Source organism: Halichondria panicea, chromosome 6, assembly GCF_963675165.1.
Source record: "Halichondria panicea chromosome 6, odHalPani1.1, whole genome shotgun sequence".
Lineage (NCBI taxonomy): Eukaryota > Metazoa > Porifera > Demospongiae > Suberitida > Halichondriidae > Halichondria > Halichondria panicea.
In genome coordinates, this window is record NC_087382.1 from 6315922 (window position 1) to 6337056 (window position 21135).

The following is a 21135-nucleotide window of genomic DNA, read 5'->3' on the forward strand; positions in this document are numbered from 1 at the left end:
AACTGACAAAACAGAGATCATACATGCACCAAAAACAAGAGAGACACACAGGGCCTCTTTAAAACAAAGAATCTATTGTTAACACAAATGGAGGCTCTGCTCCACAGTTAACCTACTTAACATACCTATAACAGAAACCATAGCTACAGTACAAATTAACTAAGTAAACAATGTACACATTATCAATATTGAAGAAAACGACACCTCTTATAATTTTTCTGATCGGATGGAAAATCCTATAAATTATCAAGTTCAAGCAGGTTTATTGCAAGGGGAGAATCAATGACGCATATCATATGGAACAGCTTCCTGATTGTTTTGATCAACTGAACATGCAATATTGACTCATTTTAGGTATGTGGCAAAGTTTTCCCATGCATTTTTCTAACAAAGTATAATAACTATTTTGACTCCTAGAGCAGCTAGCGTCTCTCCACCTTAATTATAGCATATAGATACTGTGAACCTGTATATACTCATTTCTGAAGGTCAAGATACCTATACTAATATAGTCATCGTATACATGATTATTTTTGTAGACAAGTGGAGTAAAGTAGTATTCCCCAGAAAAATGTTATGTCCATTTTTAAGCAAAAACATGGCGAGAGGCATTAGCACAGCGCCAGCTTGAACACTAGTTATTATATAGGAACTCAGAAACTATTTGATCCATTTATAAGTATAATATTGACATAATTATTCCATCGACTGTTTTGCATTGTTCCTTGAGAGAAGCATTGCAAATTTTTACTTTTGTTTATCTGTACAGTACACCATTTTATAATCTTGCAACATGAACAAAAACCAATGTTTTTCTCAGGTATCTCCTTTAATTATAGGAAGGGCGGCTGAATGAGACTTCTACGTATAATATATACTATATAGGTAACTATATTTTGCACATAATTTTTTTTCTACCCTATACTCTATACTGTTATTCTTAGTGACCAAGGCAAGGGAGCACAGATTGTACATGCATGTAGCCTGTTAGTACTTTATTTGATTCTGTATCGAATAATAAAACCCCTCCTATTAGTTTTACTGTTGACTCCACTGCTCAAAATAAACGTCAGTATATATATATATAGGGGTGGGGCCTAAATTGTTAGTGCATGGCCCCCCCCTATATATATATATATATATATAACCCCAAATTGCTAGCGTTTTAGGGCCAGGGGCAGAGCCGCACATGCACTCACTGGTCCCCATGCATTAATTGTTGAATGTTTCAAGCACAAACATTTCAGAAATAAGCTATTTTTAGATAACAGTTGACTGGATGGAATGCAAGATGCTCAAGATTTCTATCGGGAAAGTCTGACGTGAGCTCTTCATGCCAATGAACATCAGAGACCAGCGCAGCATGCACAGTCAGTGCATTGCCATTACCATAATCATAGATAGTAAAGCCATAATTATACTGCATGTGTAAAAGATCTAGACCAGAGGAGGTAACGACTATAGATAATTAAAGATTCTTTAACTCTTATCTATGGTAGCTACTTCTTCCTCTTCAATGAAACCCACAAAGGTGTGTGACATGCAAGGGGCATTCCCTTGGGTTTACCCTACTGTAACGATTCCTGACAGTATAGCTTATTGTACTTGTGCATGTACTTGACTTGTGCATGTACTACAGTAGACTCGGATCTGTACGGTATGAGCTCTCAAAGACTAGATCTACATCTAGGCTTGAGTGAGGAGAATCCATTCACACATAGCAGAGAGGAGGAATTGTCCAGCGATTCCACAGGAGGACCCAAGGAAGTTCGTGAATTTGAAATGGAAATAGTCGATACCAGGAATGACGTAGATCTAGGTATTATTATTAGTATTAGTGTTGTATTACATTTTGCCACTTTGCAATTGGGAATTGTTCTGGAACTAGTCTATATAGATCTAATGTGTGTTGTTTCCCCAAACAAATGTATATCCTATTAGATACAGCTGAATGTTAATTCATAGTAATTTATAGTATCCATGGTTAATTGCTACATCTGGCTTCGTTTTTTCCCAAAGAAATTTCGTTATAGCGCCACCCTAAGAAAAGCGCCAAGAACGAAAATTAATTCTAGCTCCAAAGTTCCAAATCAAGGCTAACCGAAATTTTATATAGGCACTAAACATGCAGTAATAGATCTAGCAGTAATAGTGCTACAGTTGAGCCTCGGTTATCCGAACACCTTTGTCCCCGGGCCCATTCGGGTAAGTGAAATATTCGGATAATCAAAAGCTGGCTTTTTGCCAGCCACGTGGGCAATTTCCTACTGTGCATGCTCAGATTGCACTATGCTCTAGCATTCGGATAATCGAGGATTCGGATAACCGGGATTCGGATAACCGAGGCTCAACTGTATATATATTTGTGCACCACTGGATTTTTTGGGCAGTAAAAAGACAGTATAATTATTAGACATTTTGGGAGCAATGTAGTACACTGTATATAGTGCGCATGTGAACCGTGATAGCATTATTGTGGTGTGTATATAGACAACACTGCTTGACATAATTATGTCTTTATTTAGATAATATTCATTGTTCCTAATTCGGTGGTGCCTTCATTTCATGCTCACAACACAGGTAGTTTGGGAGCACCACTCGCCTCTCAGAGTGTGGGTTCTTACATTCCTCGGCCTATTTTGCATACTGCTTCTGATCCAATGGATACTTTCCAGGTATATGCGTTCAATCTAAAATTCAGGTTCTTGGTAAACAATTATTCAAATCTGTATATATAGAGGGTACTGAACATCTTTGAAGTGCTCAAAAAACACAGCATGTCTTTGCTGAGTAAGCCCACTCTGGAGGAACTGAAAACAATCAACAATATTTACTCCCAAAGAAGCATGCAGATCAGCTTCTTTGGTCTCCATAACACTGGAAAGACCACTCTGATCAATACACTTCTTGGAAATAGGTACAAGAGTTTTTGTTCCAATTAACCCCTGTTATGTTTGTTGTACATGTATATGCAGAATTCTCCCTGAGAATATGATGAATGAGAGCAGTGTGACAGTCAGGATTCGTTCTCACCAGGTATATAAGTTCTAGAGTATGTGCTGCATGTCATCAATGCATATACCGTAACTACCTGGTCTTGAATGCGCATAGTTTAATTTGAGAATGACAACTTCCCTAATGCGTTTCTAACTAATGCGAATTGTATGCGGAATTGCATGCAAAATTCAATGCTCATGCATGCTGCGTGTCTTTTGTGTACGATCTTATAGCAATTGGAAATCTTAAAAGTCGCAATCGAAAGAACCTCGCATTCAAAACGAGGTGTATAGTATGCTTATAGTATAATTATACTGTGCTATAGATGCAGCCAGGAGTACTCCTGATGCAGCATATCGTATAGCAGGAAATGTTTGCTATTTGGCTTGCAAAATTCGTGGGTTCTAATATTCGCGTTTCAATACCAGAAAACCACACCTACCAATAGCTTTGCATGTGAAATACTAGTGCGTGAGAGTTTCCCCCATGCAGTTTTAATTTTCGCGTTAACTGTCTGCCCTCAAAAACGCGAAATTTTGCACCTCACGAAAATTTCCTGCTGTGGTGGTTCATGAATGGTGGTGTGGTAGACATTAATTAATTCACTTAGCATTTGAAAACTTATTATCCGTAGCTAAAATATGTTAATACAGGATACTTACCCTTTGCTTCTGGTCGAAATTGACAATGATGAATGGACAATGGTGCATCACAGAAAAGGAGCAGACAGTATTCAAAAGACAATTAAGAAGCTAAACGAACATGCCAGGAAAAATAAAATCGTGAGTTAGTGTGTTGTTGTATTACTGATACTTGTCTGTGAGTATCCATGGAATATAATGCATTTATTGCTTGCATGCATGGTATACCCTAGTCCTTTCTTACGAAGAAGGGTCTGGCAACAGTGGAGTTGTCCCCTGCGCCAGGATCTTGGTGCCGTCATAGATAGTAGAGGAGAGGGATTGGAAACGCATGCGTGGGACTCAGTACAATTTCGGCCCATCCGTGTCTCGCCTACGCCCACGCAATGCTGTAGCGGTAACTGAAGCAAGGCATCTTTTTAGAAGGACAGAGAAGTGCCTTGGCCTCAGGGATATTGCACAGGGCTATGCCAGTTAGTACTATGCTCTTAGTACCTAGTATAGTTGTAACCTTAACCTAGAAGTGTCTACTAAAGGAGTTTCATGAGTTTTTTTAAGCTTTCCTTGACTGGCTGAGGATTGTGGGATTTTTTATCTCTCCAAAAAGAAGTACAGCCTGTTTGAGATTGAAGACAAGTACAGTGGTATGTTAAGTGTTTTTTAAATGTAGCAACTTTGTGATTGACTCTCCATGGTAGTATTTGCTGACAAATTTATTATCACACTCATGACTTTCACTTGTGGGATTTTGTGGAAGTGTAGGTGTTGAAGTAGCAAATGTATATAGGCTAGAAGTGACCCTTTAATGTTACTACATGCTATTGTACACTTTATTTGTAATTATACGAATGGATCGGCAAGTTTTTTGGGGAAGAGTTATGAGAGAATAAATGACGGAAGTGTCAGTTGTGGAAGACCCAAGGTAACTGTTATCTCAAACTGATACTGTTTTTAATCTCAGATTGTGTGCATCTGATGATGCTTCTTCAGAGTTTACATCGGCAGACTGTAGCACGTTCACTGAACCACAGAAAATTGCATCATTAGTTCTGTCTTTACATCACGAGTAGACATACAATAATTATGTTAAATTGTTTGTATAATGAATTGTTTATGATCTAGATCTATAAAAGAGAAGTTAACATGTTCTTGAACTTCTATTAACACTGTGTCTGATCCCACTGTAAACTATTTCATACAATGGCGAAAACTCCTCTAATACTAACTTCTGAAACACGAATGGAAGCTAGTAGCCTAACTTGATCCTAGTAGCCTTCCTGCCTGTCTCATGTCTCTTTCTGGCTAGTCAGTAATAGCCTTCCTGCCTGTCTTTTGGCTGTTAAAGATTAAAATACTAAAATTATCATAGGACAAAGGTCAATTTCTAGTGACGGAGGCAGGAAAGGAAGAAATTTAACCGTGACACGCATGGGCCGGGCATTTACGTATGCGTTTCCAATCCCTCTCCTCTACTATCTATGGTGCCGTCAATTAGATTATAGATTTGTAAAACGTCGATCATCAACTCACTTGTATCATAAAACCACACCCACTATAGAGTGGGCATGAAATTAATTTCCACTGGGACAACTCCACATGCACATGCACTGTTTCCAGGACCACGCACTCTGGCAGCCGAAGTAAGTCCAGATCATTTCCAGACCCTTTTTTGTATGAAGGGGCGTGGCTTGTGAGACTAGGTATACTGACGACATGTGGTTGTTCAAAGCAATCGGCACATGTCATACATGCACATATCTGTTGACAAGCTTCAAAGCAACCGGCACATGTCGTACATGCACAGTCAGCAATAATTAAAGGGATTAGCCTCGATTCCAGGCCGCACTGAAGATTATGTGCATAATTATTGCTGAATCAGCATTATTTTTTGCAACATTTTCATCATGCCTAGCTGGGTGGGGCTCGATCTGCAGCTAACGCTGCTTTGCCTGCAAGTAGTGCTCACTAGTTAGAGTTGTGCCAAGAAGTATTGTTTAGTGTTGGTAGTTTCAGTGCTTAGTAAGTGTGCAAAGACGGAGATAAATGTCTCACTGACGACAATTGATCAATTCGGCAACTCACTTCTCATAACCACCACTCGATCCGTCCGCAAGCAAGTTATTCTTTCCAAATTTTTGGGAGCTGTTACTTTCTTACCCATCTGTAGGTCCATGTAGTTAGTTTTGTTGCAAAATCGTCTTGTGCTTCGAGCAATCAGAGCCTCCAAGTATATGGTTTTTTCCGTATTTATACGGATTTCTGTCTTCTAATACGGTTATACGGAATTAACTGCAAAAATACGGATATACATGTAGATCTAGAAGACTAGAAGTGACCTTTTGTCAGCTTACAGAATAAGTTAACTGGCCTTATAGTGACAGTGAAGGATCTAGTAGCATCCCTACAGCTGTAGTAGCTCTATGCTCTATACTAGTATAGTGAGTCTGATACTGAAAGACAGCTATAATTTGTAAAGCCAAGTCTCGCTTGCCACGCCCCTTTATTGAAGGGGCGGGGCAATTACAAAGCCACTAAACAGCATTTCATCTCATTTCCATGTTTTGTACTGAAAATCATCATTAAATACGGAAAAATGAGCTGATTAATACTGAAAAGAAAAGTCTCTACTTGGAGGCTCTGAGCAATAATTATATATATAGCCGCTGATTATAGGTATCTGGCGAAGATCGGTTACTTACTCTACTTGGAATGCCATTGCAACCTAGACTCGCCAGCCAGCCCTTCCTCGGGGTAAGGGACTGGTGGATTTCCTATCTGAGAGTTGTGCCGGTGGAATTTTAATGAGTTGCATGACATCATGTATGACATCATCATGTGGTTTGTAATGTCTGATATACGTGGGATGCAAATAGCTACACAATTACAAATAAGCTCCCCTTGCTTAGTTTGTGGCAGAGAAACCAAGAAACATTGAGACTTGTGGTAGAAGGCTATACTGTCAAGCCTTTTCCATCCCCAGACTGGAAAGATTTTCTCCAATGTAAGACAAGTGGTGCAAATCATTTACATACTAAAGTCACTGGAGGATTTGTCTCAATTGCAGCTTGATTGATAAGCTTAATCTTGCACTAGCACAGTCTTGCCCATCCATTATTTTGTTATCATCATGCATTCTACCACAAAGAAATTAACTAAGCAATACTGTGGGCGTAAGAATGTCACATGACGTTGATACTGCACTCTGATTGGTCATTACCAGATTCAGGTAACGGTACAACTCTCAGATAGGCAATCCACCAGTCCCTTACCCCGAGGAAGGGCTGGCTGGCGAGTCTAATTGCAGCCTTTTCAGAAGAGCACGTAGCCAAACTTGTTTACCGAGTGTTGCTACTCTACTTAGTAGTTAGCTCTGCACTAGAACGCTAGCTATTGGTAGCTGCAAGAGTGAGAAGAGAGCTGCAAGGCTCTGCTGACTTGCAGCCATTAATTTTAGACTTGAACTTTTGGCATCAATCGTTTTTAACAACACTCATCATCGATCATTACCCACTCTTTGAGTTTCCCTGGATTTTGCATCATGATAATTATAATCAATGTGTGTATAAAAGCTTGCTTAGTAGCTTTATGTTATGTAGCTTTGGTACCTCCACCGAGGCATCAGCACCTGCGGTGCTTTCATTTTTGCAGTTTTGCTGTTCTTTTCATAGAATCTTCAACTCAGTTCATACTTCACACAAATGTCACAAATCATATAAATTATAGCCAACACATAATTATATAAACTGCAATGTGCACATTTCTACTAGTGAAGAGTCATCTTTCCACTCCTTGTTTTCAGCCGCATATATTGAAGGATCTAGCCCACTAATGATAGGTACCTCTCTTGCCACCTTGGTCTTGTTTTGAATCTTCTACAAGTGTATGTTATTTACTAGCCATTTCATGCACGATTGTATATAAAAGTCTTACATGTACTCTGACATAATTATAATTACATCACTGCAATGGGTTACTAGAGGGCATCTCTAAGAGATTTTGTTCCTGGAGGCCAAGCCGTATACAGCAAAAAATACCCATTACTACTTTGCAGTTGCCATACCGTATACTGGGTAATTTTCGGGGGGCAAAACATTTGTGGTTGAGTCACTTCGTAGATAATTATGCCTCGGTGCGCATGTGCAAGTGAGGTATACGGTAGTGTGTTTGTGTGTGTGTGTGTGTGTGTGTGTGTGTGTGTGTGTGTGTGTGTGTGTGTGTATAGACCGCTACAGCTGCTCAAGGATGAATTAAGTGCAAGTAAGAGTTTCTATAGGATTCTAGTCATGTTTACTTGGATTTTAATTCGTGGATTTGCAAAATAATGCTTTGTTCTCGAGTTATGCCTAGTTTTGCTTACTTGGAATGCCATTGCAGCAGCCTTTTCAGAAGAGTCCGTAGCAAAACTTGTTCACCGAGTGTTACTACTCTACTTAGTAGTTAGCTCTGCACTAGAACGCTAGCTACTGGTAGCTGCAAGAGTGAGCAAAGAGCTGCAAGGCTCTCTGCTGACTTGCAGCCATTAATTTTAGACATTGAACTTTTGGCATCGATCGTTTTTAACACAACAATCATGGTTGATCATTACCCACTATTTGCATGCAGCAAAATTAAAGATGTTCATCATGATAAATGTGTGTATAAAAGTTAGCTATTAGTAGTTTTATGTTATGTAGCTTTGGCACCTCCACCGAGGCATCAGCACCCGCGGTGCTTTCATATTTTTTTGGTTGCTGCTTGCACTGCAGGTAAAGATAGGTAAGGTCGCTTCATTTCGTGGGTAAAACATTTGTGGTCTGAGCTTTTCAAACGAAAACCACGAATATTTGCCCCATGGAAATGACCAGCTATATGGTATTAGCCTATACAAAAACAGCTACAAATACACCGTATATTTGTTGCAACTTACTCTCTTGAGAGGAAATTTTTCGAGCGGCCTTAATTGCTTGCCCCTATATATAAATTACTATAATAAGAAACAGCAGACTATTATGGTTAGGGAGGATTTTCTTAGGCTAGGAAATGACGCCAAGTGACAATTGCCAGATGAGAGCTCCATTTACTATAGCTGACTGCATGAACACCTACGCAAATTGAGCATGGGTGCACTGTAAAAAATGGTGTGTTCAACGCACTTCATTTTTTACAGTGCATGGAACAGTATATATATACCGTTACCTTAAGGAATACTTCCAGGTGTGCGATATGGGGAAGTAATCTGCACACCAGGAGTTGCTTTGTGTACAGAAAAATGCTGATCTTAGTACTCATCAACAAGCAGTAATTATACCAGTTCATTTCAGTTATACAAATATGCAACATTTTCTACTTCATCAGGGTGTCATACAGGAGGGGAAAGGGGGATATCCCCCTCTATCTCAAATCCCCCTAAAGTTTACCACCCCAAACCCACCAGAATTCACCTATAATTTTCCAGGCACCTGGGTTTATCCATAGCCGGCGATGACGGGTATTGAAATAACTTGATATTTTTTTAGCAATGGTGACTTTCCCCTTCTACTTCAAAATCCTGTATGTTCACATACAGATACCTGACAGTGTGGTAGTGAGTGTATCAGCTCCTGAGTTGTTTGGTAGAGTTGAGGAAGGATGGCAAGCATTTCTCCTTGACAACCCTGGGTTTGGAGAGGACAATAAGTGTGTTCAGCAAGTTGCCATGGCAGCTGTGGCCCCCAGTGCAGCGTATGTGTTTCTCACTACCGTTGACTCTATAGGAGGAACTGTGAATGCTGATTTCTTCAGGGATCTGAAGAGTCGTGACAAAAGTATGACTTGTGGCTTTATTGTACCAACATAATAATATTGTGTGAAGTAACATAGAATACACTAGTATTGTATATACAGTACATATTTAGTAAGTAATGTCATGAGGTTTGAGCTTGCTTTTCGTGTGGAGTTAAGTTTGAACCGTAGCATTATACATACGTACCAATGACTACATGTATGCAGGTGCATTCTCTGATGGACGATTGATTGTAGTTCTCACAAAAATGGATATGGCCTACTTAAACATGGATGGTTCTGATGTTAGGAAGCCTGAAGAACTAATTAAGGCTGTTTGTGAGAAGATCAGTGAAGCTACCAACATCCCCAATGTCAGAGCAGACATTGTCTTACCCATCAGTTGCCGCTGGTATGAAAAGAGTAGAAAACTTGCGGACGCATATCCGGATATGGAGGAAAGACACAGAGATAATGCGATAAGGTCGCTATTCGACTATCCTTATCTTGAAGTCGAGGCAACTGGACAAGGGATAAGTCGAAACCAAGCTCTTTTTGATCTACCATCGTCACAAATTGTGAAATGTCTTGAAGATGCCAGCGGCGTTCCTCTCCTGAAAGAAAGGTACTAGTGTTCATTACCCAAACATATATGACCTAATAATTATACAGAAAAACCTGCATGCATGTACCATAGTTTAATTATCCCATGTATCTTTCCAAAAACACATTTACAATGTGAAAACTGCTTGGGAAACCACCGAAAAGTGTGAAACAAGCACAGGAGAGAGCCATAGTTAATGTCAATCTTTTATACAACGTCATTCATATGCAACACAACAATTAGTTAATGTCAATTGGAAACGTGGTGATGCAAATGTGCATCAACACTATAGCTGTGCATGTTCATGACGTTGTAACGGACTGCTATGGCTTTTTCCCCGCTTGCTTGTTTCTAGATGCTTTCTCAGGCCAATTCTAGTACTTTTTCACATTCCAAATAATTATGATTTTTGTATACAAATACAGTAGAACCTCGCTAATCTGGACAAAATGGCAAACTGAAAAAAAGGAGGGGCTGTCAGTAGAATAGACTATTGCGCATGCGCAATCTAACTTGCTTTGCTGAATCAGTAATAATTTTATTAATAAACTGTGGCCACTGCAAAGAACACTGCAAAGAAAACGAAAAGAGCTAGAGCTCGATCACAAGACTCACTGTATTGAAGAAAAAGTTGAGATAAAAGACCATTCTAGCTAGCACTGCAGCTTCCCTCAGTAATATCATAATACATGTACAAAAGTGTCTTCGTTAATGATATTCATTAATGACATCCGTTAATCCGGAAATTTCAAATGGGGTCTGGTCCGGCTCTATTCGGATTAGCAAGGTTCTACTGTAAAATATTAATAGTTACAAGAAGATAACTATTTGCTGATGTATGTTGAATTTGTGAGTATATTATGTAGATATCAGACCATCCTAATGGTTTATATATAATTATATGTCAATAAAGTTTAATGTCAAGACTGCCTGAGTCTTTACAATCAGTTACCCGAATAGTGTCACCTAGAGATACAGTGTTGGAAAGTTCCATGGTGAGAATTAAAATTGTTCTTTGTAGCTTTAATGTTCTGGTTCAGAAATGCGTGCATGGTGTGAGTTGACTTTCCGAAATTGATAACTGCATGTTGAGATTACCTCTTTTCCCATTAGAAACTTGGATGTATTATCCCTCAGATAGGGCGATGTATAATATAGATAGGATCTCCATTTTTCTTGAAAAACTCTTGATAGTTTCACTGCATTTCCTCTCTACTTTGGATGGTAGGGGCTACTGGTATTGTACAAATCTACAGTCTTTTGCTAACTTGGTATATTGCTTTTGGGGTCGATTGTCGGAGATAACCTCATTAGGCAGTGGTATTCCACGCTGTGCGAAGATGGACTTCGTGTGATGAATGATGTGAGGCTTTGTAGTAAACCACGATTAATAATTGCATGTACTATCACTGCATGTAAAGAGTTACGTAGGTAGGTGGTGTAAAAACTTAAGTGAGCGCTTCTGTTCTCTGCACTGTAAAAAAATGAAATGGTCGCATGTAACGGTTTTTCAAGTGTGCTATAATTATATGCGACCATTGTAGTGTGCTCAGCACACTCCATTTTTTACAGTGTGTGTCCGGTATAATTAATACATTCGGGACAGTCTCCTACGATCTGCTCGAACTGCATGCACGAGTGGATACACTGGCCACCATACTGATTGCATCGCTCTTTGACACTTTTGATGACCTGTGTGCAATTATTCGATCAGCGGTATTACTCTTATTAGAATTTCTTCTTCCATGCATCACTAGCTCCGGTGCCAGTGCAGAATACTTCTTGAGTGTTCCATACATATATAGACCCTATAGTTGGCCAACCCTCCCCGAAAAACTTCATCACATGCAGGTTGTAGTCATTTGGAAAACCGGGTGCAGAATGCCGTGCAGATTGTTGTAATCAGAGAAAATATTCCTTAAATTAAAATACCTTACCTTACATGCATGTATAGTCAGTCAGACAATTATTAGTGAAGTTTTTTAAATGACAGTATGTTCGCATGTGAACGTTTTTAGACACTCATAGAAAACATTTGCACAACAAACTATAGCTATATGCAGTCAGTTTTCAGATCTGGCCCTTCCCCGCGAAGATAAAAAATATAACAATTTGATCATGAGAGATAATACATGAAACATAATTATACTAAAAAGCTCTGCCAATCTTAATATACTGGTTATACATGTATAATACTTCTGTACCGGCCCCTTACATGTGCAGACTTGGAAGAATGATGAGTGATACGTGTGTGTCAACTTGGAGAACAAAAGTACTTGTTGGGTTCCAAGGCTGTCTAATCCATGCTGTAGACGAGCTGGAAAGACATGCTGACAGGTTGAGGAGACTAATAAAAAGTAAAGATTCTTGGTTATCAATTTGTTCCCAAACTATATATGTATATAGAGCTGTACTACGTAGTAATAATGTGTAAGTACAAAAGTAAATAATTGTCTATAGCTGAAGGTGAAAAGGTGGCTTGTGTAAAGCCTGTGGTAACTCATGTGATTGAGAAGAAGGAAGAATTGAGTCACTACCTATCAGTGTCTACGCAAAAAAGAGTATGTGAAGAGCTGGAAGAACGGTTTGATGTGGATTTGTCTGTGAGTTCATTCCACCACTTTAGATTTGCAGCTTTATAAACATGTGTATATACGTACTGCAGAGCAGCACCTTAAGTCGGATAGTTGATGTTGTAGTGAAGAACTTGTTTGATGACTTTCAAAAGAAGTGTGCGGCAAGAATACAAGATCCAATGGATGCTTTTGGGCCCAGTCAATTTGATAGCGGTATGTAAGTTGGCAATCATGCCATGTGGTAATTTTGAACACTCATACAGAAAACACAAGGTGGTCACAAGGTTGTGGCCACTTTGTGGCTACCTTGTGACTGATCCACAACCTTGTAACAAGGTTGTGGCAACCCTGGCAGTTGATTGCATTATTATGTCTTATAGATGATGGTGACTACAATAGACATGCAGGCTTAATTTACTGTACCCAACACATGTATACTCTAGTAATGTTTATTTACTATCAGTACTCGCTATACATATCACAATGCAGAAACAGTATTCACACAGTCTGTAATTTTTAGCAACGAGTAAAAGTATGGCCTTGAGTTGTAGATTTACACGCGAGATTACACAAGCGTGTTAATCCAATATCGTATAACGGGTGTGTTTGGCGAACAAGTCAATTAATAAGTAGGTTGAAATTAAGATTGGCAGAGCGTTTGTAGCTTTTCAGCACACGCTTTCACTTGTGTGTGCTGGAAAGATCAGATCTGGAAACTGCATGGCTGCATAGCTATAGTTTCTTTAACCTTCATTGTGTATGTATAATAAGACACTCATACGACCCCATGCGTTGACCACATCGACAACAATAACTTTTTTCCGTAATGACCTTACTAAACATTATCCTTATGGTAAATGATCGTGAATCATAAAGCAACGATTAGATTTTTGTCGCCTTCAAAGATCACCTACAAGTTTCAACTATCGTAGCCTATTATTTTTCAACAACTGCATGTCTCATTAGCAGTTAAAGCAGTCCATGAAAGTGTCTAGTCTGCTCAAACAGCTCATTTTTGTGGCCACACACACAAGCCGACATAAACACACCATTCACTCTACCACCCCTGCTACGCACATGCACACGGGGTATAATTATGCATGAGTATCCAAAAATTATAAGGTTCTTTGAAAAAGTGCACTAAAACCAAGAGTATATAATAGGGAGAGACGTAGGCATACTGTACGTCAAGTGTATGCAGAGAGTAACGTGACTTCCTGTATCTGTCATGGGCTTGGAATGTTTGTGTATGTGACGTAATCTACTTTTTGATAGATGACATCACCCACACTTGGATTGGCCAGTGTGCAGTCTATGACAGATACAGGAAGTCACATTACTCTCCGCATACATCTGATGCACAGTATGCCTACGTTCGATACTCCCTCTCTATTATATTATACTCTTGCTAAAACTGAATTTCACCACATTTTATCCAATTGACTGCATGACTTTGTAGTAGTAAGTGCATGGGTGAATGATCTGAGGGACTAACTTTCTCAAGGAGCAGTTTCTCCAAGTACAGCCATCTCCAGGGCATTCTGCACCTAGTTTCCAAACGACATAATTTTATACAACCTAGATTAGAAGTGCTTTGCAATCGCTTTCACAAGGCAGATATGACCTATCAGGCTCGACTTCTCTTTTCTAGGACATTCTGCCATCTTTAATGATTGTCTCACATGATGCACAGCAACGTCACAATACCTTGTGGCTACTTCTCAGGTGGGCGTGGCTGGTGCTACGTACAAAAGACTTTTTTTAGGCCCATGCTCCATGCTGCATGCAACACTCTGTACTATAGCTCTCAGGATTCCTAAAACTAGGATTGTCTGATATCTAGCGTTGTCATTCAATTCACAAATTCAACATTCATCAACATTTTTGGCTATTTTCAATAAAGGCTCATTTCTGTCCTCTCTTCTCTTCTTGAATTTCGACCAATGTTTCTTGAATTTCTCTTTAGATCTATTCCTGTAAACACAAAAAAGGGGGGATAAATCCCAAAAACACATTTAAAATTGGCCGGGGAAAGCACCAAAAAGCGTGGAAACAAGGAAGGGGCGTATGTCAATATGTCACAATGTCATAAATACACACACGCAAGCAAATTTAACAATGCAAATGACATATAAAAGTATACCTGTTAACTATCCCAGTCTTACCCTCAAAATGGTCTCTTCTCCCGGTATCCCTATAAGGGCTAATTTAAGCAAAAGATTTTCGTTTGGTTTTTAATACTGTACATGTAAACATTCCAATTAATTGTAATTTGACAGTGTAAATGACCGTGTTTGAAACATAGTACATGTATAAATGTGATTTGCTAGATGCACTGTTTATGACGTTGTGAGGATTGATATTCAGCTCTCCCTCTTCATTATTTTAGATGCTTCCCCTGGCCAATCCTAGCAATTTTTTCACATTGCATTTATTGACTAGGAAATGCACGTAGATACTACATGTAATTATATACATACTACTACTATGCTTCTATCCTTCAAAATTCTTCTATATCCATCAGACTTTTATTTCCATTAATTGTAACACTTTAAGTGAAACAAAACATTCCACGAGGCATTTTAACACTTCGGTGCTAGAGAAATTTTTTCTTATAGATACTCTATAATCAATAGTTGTATGAGATTGCATGGTGTACATTTCCTTTGCAGATCTAGAAATGTTCCTCCAGCAAGCAAGCACAAGTATCGAATCAGTCATTAACAACAGTTTCATTTTCGAAGCTCTGCCACATGCACTGGTTACATGGAATGATCAAGTGGAATACACATACAGGGAATTGTGTCTTAGAGCTAACAATCTGTATCACACTGTAAGAAAGAGTGATAAAGGTAAGAAAACCCACCCCATGCACATAATATCAATTTTTGTATACATCGTATGTTCTATTTATATCCCGTTGCTACGTTGTTGCCAAGTGCAATATGCAGCATAATGCACTGCTGAAAGTCATATTGCACTAACCGCAAAGTCATAATGCACTAACCACAAAACGCCCCTCTGGCATAATTAAATTATAAATATTGTATCATGAGAAATAACAAGTATCAAAGTAAGTCCAGCCATGCAGGAATGTTCAGCACTGCTGGAGTTTCTTCTTTGCAACCATGCAGGTTTTAAAATCGTCCCAGGCTCATTTTGTGAAGATTCTGTGTTCCTAGACCTAGTCCTCCACTTCTTGATGCACGGTCAATTCTGGCTTCACCATAGCACTAGAAGCGGCTCTTTTTGCAGGGGGCTTGAGCTGTTTTGCAGCAGTGTAGAGGCAAGCTTCTTTGGCTTGGTTGTGATGCCGAGGATAGTGGAGCTGGAGGGGGCTGTTCGAGCAGCAGTTACACTGAGTAGTATAGTGGGGTGGGGCTGTTTCTTTGCAGCAGTAAATGGGGTGGGGCTGTTTCTTTGCAGCAGTAGCGGGGTGGGGCTGTTTTGCAGTGGTTTCAGCGTTGGAACTCCAACAATTTTGTGTCAAGCCATTCGTCGGTCATGCCAATCTTATACGCTGCATATACTGGCGTCTAGGAGAGAGAAGAGATGGAGCTGTGTCTAGAGTTGTCTTTGTCATCTTTTTGTGCAGTTTATATTGTGTTACTAATACAGTGTTATGTTGCTATGCCCTCGGGATATAAACTAGTTATTACACGTGCGCTCGGGATGCACGGAATATATTGCACTCAGCCCTCGGGGCTTACGCCCTCGTGCTTCAGTGCAATATATTCCATACATCCCTTGTGCCCGTGTTATAACTATAACGTATACTGTTTGTCAAACATTCGTACGAAATGGCTACTATAGCTCTATAACCATTCAGCTAGATATCATACGTACATGTTAGACCATGTAATTAATTATTGCAGGTGGAGCACCTCAAAGTCCTGAAGCGCTAGCTGACCGGTCCCATGTGCAGAATCCTGCTAAGCTGAGGAGTAATCTTGGAGACCTAAAGAGTGAAATCTATATCCCGTAAGTCTTGCATCTGACATTAAAGTATTGTGCAGGAGTTTAGTATTATGATACACCCCTGGCACACCCCCTTAACAACTTCGAAAGTAACCTAAAGCACGACTGTATACTAATCCATTGAAATGTACTACTCAAACCATTCTACAGACCTGTGTCTTTAAGTAGCTGGGAGAAGTTTAAGAAATTCATCAAGTGAGTATAATTATATATGCAGAAACGATTCTATATTTAAAAGTAGAACACGCTATAAAGCAAGTATACTATATGTGCTTACATGCATTGTGCTCATGCGTATACACAGTCATATATACATGTAGTCGTGAGTGTGTGATATTAATTTTGTAGATTACTGTTTGTGAATGGGAGCCCTGAGATCCTCAGTCAAGGAGCACAGCAAATGCGATACAAGTTGAGATAGTGTGACACAACTTAGACAAATAATTATTGTTAAGTGAATGCTGATCTTGGAGCTATAATTATATACAAAATTTATAGGACGTGTCTGCAGCTGTGTATACTATATAATTATAGTTTGCAATCTTTTGGACTTAATTGTAACAGATGTTGTGTCAGCCACAATATTTTGCTTCAGATCTATGGATGTGATCAGTGATGTCTTCTTGTCATTAAAAGAAACCCTTGGGAAAGTTTGCTTAGAGTACATTGCTCGGATAAAACCAACAGCTGTGAAGGTACATACTACTGCATGAATGAAAGTGACGTCAATTTTAACTTCATTATTGTGTACTACGTACAGACCCCCCCCCGGTCTTTAGTATCGCCATATTGAGCTGTACATGTTGCTTTATTGTGCTGGCTATTTAAAGTGGTCGTGAACTCTTGTAGCATTGCTATGTGCAACTGTTCTGTATATGCTATGCTTGCATGATAGAGGAGTGAAATGGCTGCTGCGCAGCTCTTTTCTAGCTAACATTTTAATTAGTGGGAGACTGACTCATACAGAAAGTGTGTGCAAACAGATGATGCTACGCACGATTCTGAAGAGCAATAACTTTCACTAAGTAAAGTAAAGTAAGAAAAAGAAGCTTTAGTTTGCAAATCCACGAATCAAATCCAAGAGAACTGATTAGAAGCCTATAGAAGCTGTTAGTTTCGTTGCATTGCAGCTGTTGAGCAGTTATAGCTGGAATAGACAAACACACACACACACACACACACACACACACACACACACACACACACACACACTAATATAGCGCTGTACACAACCACAAATACCGTGCACAAGTAACGTGACATCCTATCAATTACACAAGAGCTACTCGCAATTGATAACACTTGCGCAAGCTTGTGTATCCATTACGCAATGCACATGCCACAAGATTTGTTAAGAAGTGTAACGAGTGCAAATGAAGAGGATCAATCCAACTTGGGAAACGAGTAAATTAATTTCCTCATATTGATTATCAGTGAGCAGTGAGCAGCTCTCAACGCTAAACGCAAACAACTAGCAAAAATCATGATATCATTGTTCGCAACTAAAGTGTCACACCCCTAAAAAATCATGGTTAACATTTACTAGCAGTTTTTATGATACTTCATCACCTGCGAGTCATGTTGCGCAGTGTTTGTGTAGAGCTATCGGTAGTTCGACACTCCGATCTCTTTGTATGTACTCCTAGCTTTTACCATGGCTTTATGTGATCACCGTATTCCTCGTTCGGCTACACTACCAAGAGCGAATAAAATGTATGTACTGTCATTTCTGATTAACTTGCCATCAGCCCAATTCTCATATTATTTTCAGATAGCCAGTCTATATATGCACCTGAAATAACATACACACAGCATCATCATTCTAAGTATGAGAAAAAGGTCGAGAAGTGTCTCTCAGATTTCAAGAAGCAGTATGCAGCCATTGTTACTGAAGCAGAAGGTTATGTAAGAAAGGTGAATCAATGACATGTTAGTTGAACACTTGTATACAGTATTCAACTGAGTCTGTACCTCTAACCTTGAATTCATCAATCATCCTGCATGCAACCTATCGCCCAACTCCCAAACTACAGCAATAATTATCTACGATGTAGATCTACTCCATAATTATTAATTACTGAAAATTTGGATGGCGTTTTTAACAATTAGGCGTCTCAGGTGTGGCTACTATACGGCAATGACGTTGCGTCCATCAGTAATTGGCGGTTTTAAATTATCTTGGTGATCCTTGGTAAATTCACCAAATTTTCCAGTCATGCAGTATTAGCTTATGACTCCCGTTAAGAAAAACAGATGCCTACATCAAAACGCGAAATACTCATTGCTGTATGTATAGTGTGCATGCAAGGACACACCATTATCAACTGTACATAATTATGTACACAGTATGTGTTGACTTTGCCCCTACAGCTAGAAAAAAGGAAAGAGAGTCATCGAAAGCAGCTGTGCTTCTCTGTTTACAGCACTGCAGAGTGCAAGGAGATAGATCATGGACTGAAACAACATTTAGCGTAAATTTTTGTCGTTATTGCTTGTATATATGTTTTACTTATACCTGTAGATATACCACCTAGCTATAATATATATTTTGATCGATCTTTGAACTATAGATGTATTGAATGGAGGGTGCATGTTGGTATTATAAGTTATCATATAATTATACATAAAAAGTGTTGTGTTGTTTGGATGTAGATATCCAGATGGTGACCTTTGCCACAAAAATTGGAACTTGGAGGTTGGTTCTGTCTTGTATGTACAGTTCTGTACGTGTATTCCTTTTGTTGTTAGAAGTAGTTTCGTCCCTAAGTACGTGTGTGTGACATTTCCTCTGACCCTCGTAGGATGCGTGACTTGAGGGCTGTATGTATGTGTATCACATAATAACTGTTCCCTCATCATCGACTCTACCTACTGGCTTGGCTGGAAGCACTGTAAGATAGATTGGTGAGATCGTTTCTGCACTCATAAGGCCTATACAGTACGTTAGAGTGGTTGGGTTTGCTTTAGGCCGATTTGTACACATGAAGCTGATGTGGTCATGCAGACCAAGACATTTAGTAAGGTTGCTGGAAATCGACACACCAAGTTTTCGAAATGCTTTTAGAGGCCAATCGACGAAATGTAAGTGCCTCGAAAATTTCGCGCTATACGGTATATATGCACCTGTATACATGTACACTAGTCATGTATGTCCTTGAAGGCCATGGCACCAAGTTTAAAATTATGTGTGTTCCAATGATCTAGGATTAATGATGGAAGCTATAGGGAAGCACATGCAGAAAAAATACCTCGCTGATTTTCCAATTATTTGAATTCACGCTTGTGTCGCCCTATATATAGACTACTGAGCCTGAGTGCATGGTGCCTATATCGTGCTTGGAGCCAAGCAAGTGATCCTGGTGGGAGATCACTGTCAGCTCGGACCTGTCATCATACAAGAAAGCAGCCAAGTTAGTTATGCAGCACTAGTACTGTATATTGTACAGTGCATGCACATGCATACAGTGACACGATGTACATGCATGCAGTATCCCACCTACAACTTACAAGCTTGCAGATGTTCCCACACTTGGTGCATGGGTGGTCACAGGTGGGTGGGACTAACCACCCCTCTAGACAAAAAATAACCACGCATGACTGTATAGTTTACAGTGTATTGATGAGATTGAGGATGCATGGGCACGTCATGCACATTGAAATTGCACATTATACAGGCTCACAATCCCCCACATGCATGTGCAGTTACCATTGTATTCCCAATGGGGGCAGCAGCCCAGACAGTACATCCACAACAGCAGGAGGGTTCAGATCACCTGAGATAACCATAGTACAGGTGACGTGTACAATGAGAACACTACAAAATGGAATATTACTGATAGCTAGATCGTGCAGGGTCAGCATGCAGGACACAGCACAGAGTTTATAATTATTATCAGGGAAACATCTGTACACAATGTGGGTAGTAGGATATACAAACTGATTGAACTCTGTGGCTGTGTTGGTATTGTCAAGCGATAAAGATTAGTCAGGTATAGACTGTACATAATGTCTATAACATGTACATAAAAATATTGTTCCAACATTATGCAAAAGCCTTACAGTTATTTTAATTCCGTGCTGGATTATCTCAGAGTCTGTTTGAGAGACTCCAATTCGATTGGTCATTCAGTACTGCATGCATTTGGAATCCATTTTATTGAACCAATTACATATGCTGCTATTTGTAAGGGCACATGTGCCCTTACAACCACTAGTGTCTACATGTATACATAATTTTGTACATAATTTTGAACTTGATGCATGGCCTTTAAGGACTGACATGATTGATGTACATGTAGAGGTGGAATGTGAAAGTGTAATTAATTATTGTGTAATTGTGTAGCCAGCTACCCGTGATCGTACCTATAATTAACAACAGGACATTATTCAAGTTGTAATGCAATATGTTCTCATTGACTATGGATGAAAGTAGTACCCAGTAAGCTAGAACATGTTCAAATACAGGCATGCATAATTATAGCCAAGAATACATTGAAAGGCCATCAAGAAAAAACATGCAGAAAAAATACCTCACTCACATGTTCACACAACAAATTCTTGTTGTCATACATTACCATGCATGCATATACTTCATACTTGT

At 39.3% G+C, this 21135-nt stretch overlaps 1 protein-coding gene across 2 annotated transcripts; it reads left to right on the forward strand.

Annotated features, from left to right (window-relative positions):
* Positions 1–1556: 1556 nt before the first annotated feature.
* LOC135336793 (uncharacterized) lies at positions 1557–19091 on the forward strand. 2 transcript variants are annotated; one of them, XM_064532655.1, is made up of 17 exons: positions 1557–1819; positions 2581–2675; positions 2739–2917; positions 2976–3036; positions 3651–3779; positions 9184–9421; positions 9606–10002; positions 12205–12338; positions 12442–12584; positions 12647–12770; positions 15230–15409; positions 16433–16538; positions 16686–16730; positions 16884–16946; positions 17131–17230; positions 18348–18449; positions 18906–19091. In XM_064532655.1, exons 1-17 carry the CDS (start codon positions 1612–1614, stop codon positions 19008–19010), a joined length of 2409 nt encoding a protein of 802 aa, XP_064388725.1. In that variant the 5' UTR covers positions 1557–1611; the 3' UTR covers positions 19011–19091. The 2 variants fall into 2 exon arrangements, 1 of the variants encoding a protein (XP_064388725.1); XR_010394939.1 differs by lacking the exon at positions 18906–19091 and having other exon boundaries at positions 16884–16955; positions 18348–18387.
* The last annotated feature ends 2044 nt before the right edge of the window (positions 19092–21135 follow it).